The 7,057-nt window shown below is 42.2% G+C and overlaps 1 protein-coding gene and 1 long non-coding RNA gene across 4 annotated transcripts; one reads left to right on the top strand and one right to left on the bottom strand.

The window, feature by feature from the left end:
• Positions 1 to 316: 316 nt before the first annotated feature.
• On the bottom strand, positions 317 to 6,219 carry LOC123112627 (uncharacterized). Of its 3 annotated transcripts, none has more exons than XM_044533673.1 (15): positions 5,933 to 6,219; positions 5,248 to 5,583; positions 4,887 to 5,151; positions 4,555 to 4,780; positions 4,334 to 4,484; positions 4,047 to 4,268; positions 2,818 to 3,143; positions 2,658 to 2,738; positions 2,447 to 2,543; positions 2,236 to 2,284; positions 2,055 to 2,161; positions 1,783 to 1,965; positions 1,433 to 1,555; positions 1,267 to 1,343; positions 317 to 1,111 (listed from the first exon to the last, which is right to left on the bottom strand). In XM_044533673.1, exons 2-15 carry the CDS (start codon positions 5,437 to 5,439, stop codon positions 970 to 972), a joined length of 2,241 nt encoding a protein of 746 aa, XP_044389608.1. In that variant the 5' UTR covers positions 5,440 to 5,583; positions 5,933 to 6,219; the 3' UTR covers positions 317 to 969. The 3 variants fall into 3 exon arrangements, with proteins under 3 accessions (XP_044389608.1, XP_044389606.1, XP_044389607.1); XM_044533671.1 differs by having other exon boundaries at positions 2,646 to 2,738; positions 5,933 to 6,218; XM_044533672.1 differs by having other exon boundaries at positions 2,646 to 2,738; positions 4,887 to 5,142; positions 5,933 to 6,211.
• On the top strand, positions 1,555 to 2,795 carry LOC123112628 (uncharacterized). The gene is made up of 3 exons (XR_006455615.1): positions 1,555 to 1,991; positions 2,147 to 2,388; positions 2,474 to 2,795. It is a non-coding gene; the product is annotated as an uncharacterized lncRNA (long non-coding RNA).
• Positions 6,220 to 7,057: the final 838 nt, after the last annotated feature.

Below are 7,057 nucleotides of genomic sequence, written 5' to 3'. Positions count from 1 at the left end.
TCCTCCCCGTGACACCGTCAATACCATACACCGGCCACCCGGGCGCCGGCACACGCCGCCGGCTCCCCCTTGCGCGCATGTGCTATTATGTTGGCATAGGTTACATCGTGTGTCTACCCTCGCTATATAAGAGAGGCCTAGGATACAAGTGTCCTACTAGGACACGACTCCACATCCTGTGTAAACACAACACAACTCATAGTCCAACTGTAACCTACCTTGTACACTATATTCGACACAACTCCAACAGCTCCGCCAACTCCGGTCAGGGAGCTATGGAGCGGAGCGATGCCGAACAGCCCCTTATTCGCCAAGGTTTATTTGTCATAGTATTTTTTTTATAGTACAATAGATCACAAATAACAGATAAAGTTTGTGTATAGAAGAGTGTTAAAAATCTAAAACAAAATATGTAGGCAGATGTAGAGAACCAAACTGCACAAATGTGAGGATGAGGTTACCATTTAGTTGCCGATTATACACAAGACCGAGCGAACAGAGTTCTTGGATAAGTCTCAGAGACAACCGAGAGCCTGCTTAAAAACTGAAACTTCACAAGAATCGTCTCATCTCCCTCGGCGTTACAACTGTTTGACGCATCTGAAGAGGCCGAAACCGAAAAATCAGGCATCCGGGGCTGCCTTATCCCCTCATTGCTTCGACAGCATAGATTGGATAAGTTAATGTAGAGGCTTCAAGTTGTGCTCATATTGATATCAATTTTTCATCAGTGCCTTCATCTTGGACTCATTATTTCTCGACAGTAGGCGAAACAAGAAGATGAAGAGCCAGAACAAGCTCCGCTATGTAACCTTCGGTCGTCTCCTTGTCGGCGTAGTACAGCGTCTCTACCTTGCTCACTTTGGCGTCTGCATGAGCAAGCATGGAACTGACGCTGATATGACTGTCTTGTTTGAACCAGTTCGCTTCGTCGGCATCGACACACTCCATCCTGTAAAAGAGATTGATTCATGAGAAATGGGACAGCCTGCCAGAGAATTGCAGTTTATACGTCTGTTGCATGAGCAAACACAGAAACGAGACGAGCGGTCGGACGATTACAGATTTACAGGGTGCGTACCCTCTCCTCGCCCATTCTCCGAGGTAAAGCCTGATACTCATCAAGAAGGAAGCCAGGTGAGCCATGAACATATATCACTAAGACTTTTTTTCTGTAGAACATCTATAGCTATCTGTGCGGTAAGATTAAAAGTAATGTACTTCAAGTAGTGCTGTTCTGTTAACTTGAAAACTTGCACGAATTACCTCGTGGATTCCGCAGCTGGCACAAGCCATCGCAATACCCTGTCCATTTCAGCTCTCACCTCTGCAACCGTCATGGTCTACAAGATGCAGATAGAGCCGAGATGACAAGGGATGGATTCCCTATTTATTTTATATGTAATGTTTGCTGAAAGAGTTGGCTACCTACCTGCTTTTCTCTGAGGGGAAAACGCCGCCGCAGTTGGGTATGCAGGACTGGTTTGATCCTAGGAGGCAGTGCTTGGTACAATGCCTCCCGAGCATTCTGAGGAACCGCTGGTGATGTCAATGCCTGGCAATGGAATATGTATGTATGTCATTAAAGCATAATAAGAGTCAAAGAAAATTCTACTGCGGTTGTTTTGCTTCGTTGTTGTAATGTTGGTCATGTGTGTTTTGGCCTCTGCTTTACTCTTTTCTGAATTTTCTGCTGTAAGGATCCTTAATTTTGGTTTTCAAGCGGGTGTCACAATTACTACTATATAACTTTATGCCAACTCTGGGAAAAGGGAGACATACCAAAGTTTTTAGCTGCAAAATGACATTGGCGTAATGCAACGCGAGTCCAGCAGGCCCTAACGTTCTGGCGAGGTTTTTAGCCACACGAAGTTCTCCAGATGATTGCTCGGCATGGTTCTCCAAGAAAGCTCTGTTGATCTCAAGATGGATGAAGTCCACGATCCCTACAAGTTTCTCTACAATCTGGAACAAGACAACATGGATCATTGGTAATTTCATGACTTAGATTGAAGAAATGCTAATCATAAATAATCGCCGTCACGGGTTATTACATCTTCCATAATCTTTGACCATAGCGATTTCCTTTTTAAGACCTTCACCGCACCCCTTTGGCTCTTGATAGCATCAATTTGTTTCTTAACAGGAACAGCTGCTAAATCTGCATATGGTTACTGTGTAATTAGAAAGGAGAGGAGACTCATCGAATGCGAGTGACAAAATGGTTTGTCGTACAATGAGCGTGCTCAAGTCTGTCCAGTGCTAGCATTTCTTGGCGCAGAACCTGAACACATGAAAAAGCGAAAACGGAATTTCAGTGTTTTGTCTGCTGAAAACATCTCTACAAGGATGTGAGCGTGCAAAGAAGAGATATAGTTGGATTGTCAGGTGAAAACAGCTGTGCGACCATGGTTTAGAAAATTCTCTATCAAGAAGAAATACTGACCCATGTATTTTGTGCCAATTTTATCAGATACTGCAAACTGGGAGGTGCTTCTTCACTGGAGTTGTTCTTAGATGTCACTGTCAGTGCAGAACCGCATCTGTGAACGATGTATGTTATGTACACAGAACACAAAAAAGATGAGCTATGGTGAATACATGGACTCCGAAGTGAATTAAGTGGTAACGGCGATAAGTTTTACCTACAGAAATACCTATCGAGATTGTGCCATTGAGGATCTTCACACAGATCTCCAAACCGGGCAACCTCTATACAAAATCGTCTCAACTCTTCTCTGCATAATTCCAATAAAATGCATGTAATACTTTTCTTAAATAAACTGCTAAACAGACAGGCCCAGCAAATCCTGTTACCGTATGTCGTCTTCAATGATAAGGGACAGCTGACTGTAATCTTCCAAAATAAGACAGCGAACACCTTCCGACCTAAGCACGCCCTCTTTCAGGTGCCTTATTCTTTGCTTAGAGAGGGATTTTATCAGATTAGAGGCCATGACAATTGTGTTGGCAACCTCAAAAGCTTGGATCAATATCCTTCTTCCTTTGGGAGCAGAGCGGAAAACGGCGCTCATATTTGCAGAACCTGGGGCGAATGCTCTACTCAATATCCTGTCGAATTTTGCGGCTAAATTGCTGGAATTTACATCGCCCCGCCCTAAAATTGTGTCTACTTCTGATTCCTGTAAGATTAGAGGAGGCAATGTACTTTCAAACACTTCTGTTTGAGGCTAGAAATTAAGATGTAATACTCGATTAGTGAATTAAGACATCGTGTGGGTGCTTCTGGTTTCCGTGCTTTGCACCTCTGTAATCTATAACTATTTTCTTCTTGACAAATACATGAGGCAGTGCTACTGCAAATTCTTTTGAGGGAAAATGTTTTGAAAGAGCAGCTCTTTTAAGATGCACCAGTTTTACCTCCTTAGGAGTAAGAGGAATGGTGCTCCCTCCACAGCACAAAATAAGTGACGTTTTGGACAATTGACATGGTCTTCAAGATGTGACTTTGACCACTAATTTCTATTGAATATATAAATAAATAAATAATATTCTAGAAATACTTTCCAAGACAAATCTATACATATGATTTACAAATTTTCATTCTGAATAATTAAAATCACATTTCTAGTAAAAAAAAAAGTTTTACTGAAAGCATGTCCAAAACTTCACTTATTTGTCATGCCATCATTTTTCCTTGAACGACTTGTATTAGTTATTCCTTGCAGTTCCAGCAATCCATCGAGTGTTTTCTTCAGACACAACCTCTCCTATAGTCCTATCACAAACAAATTCTTTCAAATGTTTAATGGGCTTCAGAGTTAGTTTTGCATGTACTGCCAGATAATCCACTTGGCAAAATCTTAAGAGTCTTGATTTCCTTTTCTGGTAGTACAACGTACAAGCTTCTTTAAAAAGAGAAGCTACATCCACAAACTAGCTAGATTTTCAATGGCTCTGTGCATCACTCGATGCAGAGGCCAGGGGTACAATGAAGAAGTTTTGTAAAAAAGCTAACATGAGCAAGGACGATATATCAACTTCTGTTGAGACAGTAAAATAGTTATTTTGCAATATTGACTTACGTAAGTTACTACTGCTGGTCCATCATTCTTGTCAAAACAACCATTTGTGCTTTCCAATTCATTCAGAGTTTGCAACATATCCCATGCAGAGGGCCTTTCATCGGGATCTGGATTAAGACACTTAAGTCCTAATGCAATGCATCTGTTTACTTGTTGGGAACATATTTCCTGCGTTTTATGCCCCATTGTTTTTTCCAATATGTGCCTCCAATTTCCAACCACCTACAAATTTGCCACAGCAAGTTAGTAAATAATGAAAATGCAAATGGTGAATTTGTTCATTTTACATTCTCAATGAAGTGCTCAGACAGTGCTTCACTACTATGGGGATATTCTCTGCTTCCCGTCATTAGCTCAATGATTATAATGCCCAAACTGAATATATCTGACTTGGTTGAGATTACTCCATTTGTTATGTACTCTGGTGCCATGTATCCACTGCATGAAAACAAGGATACGTTTTTATATACTAGATCGAGAAGCAATGAAGTTCTGAGGAATAGCTTACAGTGTACCCCCACGGCTTTCGGTGATAACTCGAGACTCTTGTTGACCAAAGAGCCTAGACATGCCAAAATCTGCAAGCTTGGGGACCATATTATCATCCAGCAATATATTTTGGGGCTTAAGATCCAAATGAACAATGCGGCACTCCGCGTGAAGGCAATGCAAGCCGCTGCAAACCCCCTTAATTATGTTACATCTTATGTGCCACTCAAGTCCACAAGATTCAGCTGCAGAAGTAGACAAAACAAAAATGTAATATCGGATCATCCAACTTAATTTATGCTAAAATAATGAAGTCCAATGGAAAAACAAGGTCTGGCTACAGCAACCTACCAGAAATATGCTTAGCAAGGCTGTTGTTGTTTAGATACTCGAAGCAGAGCAATCTGCTCCGTATCTCAGCCATGACATATCTCCCGCCTACTTGTGCCGCTTCCCACCGTGATTCGGCGCAGTAGCCTACAAGCTGTACTACGTTTTGGTGCTTAACCCCAATAAGGTAGGTGACCTCGTTCTGGAATTGATCATCCTCTACTTGTATGTCGAAAAGCTTCTTCACGGCAATCATTTTCCCGTTTTGAAGTATCCCCTGTCCAACCTTGCGTTTCTCAGTATAGGCATTTTCCTTTGATGAAATTATTCATGCTAACACTCACAAAGTGAATGGTAAAGAGAAGAAGGATCAGAACCATACCTTGTAAACCACACCAAACCCACCTCTTCCCAGTTCCTGCTCCACGGAAAAATCGCGTGTGATGCCTTTCAGAAACTCTACCGGCAGGCAAACTGGTGTGGCACTTGGCTCTTGTAGCATGTTCTCTAGTTCACCGAAATCCATAGTGTTTGGCAGGAAAGCATTGGCATGCTTACTGGTTTCGATGCCCATTTTTCTTACTCCTATAAAGATATCACTCGGATATGGGCGGCGGTCCGTTTACCTTATCACCCCCCCTCTTATGCGAGCCAGTCTTGCAAACAGCTGGGATGATGGCCCTCTCTGCTCCAAAGTTGGGATAAAAATTGGGAGCATCTGTTCAGCAGGATCAAAGTGGATGTGTCAAGCTTCCAGGATAAAAATTGAGAGCCAAGTTAAATAGGATGACAGCTAATAATATGATTAAATTACAGGTCTTTCCCATGTACTAGTGCAGGAAATACTGAACTTGTTAAATTTCATCAAATCTGCATGTACAGTAATATATTGAACTGCACGGCACAAATCCATGGCTCCCTGCCTGCAACACGACAAGGGGAAGAGCGAGGCGGGCGGGGATCTTCAGTGAAGCCGAGGGAAGGAAATCGGTATTCGGTCGTTTCGATGAAATCAATCCCTACTGCTACGGGTTATGCCCAGTGAGGTCGAGGGATTGGTTCCTAACCTGAATCTGCAGCGCTGGGCGTGGGCAGAGCCTGAATCGAATCGAAGATGCTGGGGATACGATACGCCCGTGCAATACAGAACAGAACAGGGATAGATTTTTTTTTTCCTTTGATGGGTAGAGCAGGGACAGATGAATCTGGGGCGGAAGGTTGACTCTCCGGGTCTCCGCTAAAGTTTCTGCGAAGGTGACCAGTGTTGTAAAGGAGAAATGGGTAAAACCAGCTGGGGGATGTTTGAAATTAAATGTTGATGCCTCTTATCACGCAGAGGAAGGAACTGGGGCGACAGGTGCTGTTCTCCGAGACTCCTCAGGTACCTTCCTGGTTGGACGTTCTCGGTTCATTCTCTATGCTGCTTCTGCCCGAACTATGGAGGCGATGGCCCTTCAAAATGGTTTACTGCTAGCAAATGAGGTTGGCTGTAATCGTCTTCAAGCAGAGTCTGATTGCATGGGTGTTATAGATGCATTATCTGGAACAAGTCAGTGGTATGACCAAGCAGCTCTGATTTATGCATCATGCACGAAAATTGCTCGAGATATTGGTTTGGTTAATTTTATGCATTGTCATAGGGAAGCTAATGTAGTGGCGCATGAACTAGCTAGGTTTTGTTTTTCACAGAAAGTTGATTGTATTTGGTACGATGAGGCCCCTAGCTTTATTCTGCAGTTCTTGTTAAACGATGTAAACATTTTTTGAAGTAATAAAACGTGCCATGATGGCTTTCCCTCAAAAAAAGGCCATGGTACAACTTTAAAAAAAAGGCCATGGTACATATGAAAACACATTTCTAAATGCTAAAAGAATTTGAAAAATAATTGTGCCGGTACATCTCCATGTGTTATGTGTGCGCAGAAAGTTTCGTGTAAAAACAACTTATTTTTGGCATGTGCAAGAAAAGACAAAAATAAAGTGTCGTGCTATTTAGAAGAACAGAATTTTGTCTTTTTTAGAAGGCAAAATAAAAAGACATTTGTACGCAAAACTTTGTGCCGCGCACATATTTTGCAAACATGTACATGTGATTTTTTTTGAATTTTTGGACATTTTAAAAATAAGTTTAAAGTGCATTTTTAGAAAAGGGGTTCATATGTACCCGGGTTCAGGACGTGCTTCTCCACTAG

The sequence above is a fragment of the Triticum aestivum genome, chromosome 5B, assembly GCF_018294505.1.
Source record: "Triticum aestivum cultivar Chinese Spring chromosome 5B, IWGSC CS RefSeq v2.1, whole genome shotgun sequence".
Taxonomy (NCBI): Eukaryota; Viridiplantae; Streptophyta; class Magnoliopsida; order Poales; family Poaceae; genus Triticum; species Triticum aestivum.
Note: the sequence above shows the minus strand (reverse complement) of the source record. Positions and strands in the feature narration are given on the sequence as shown.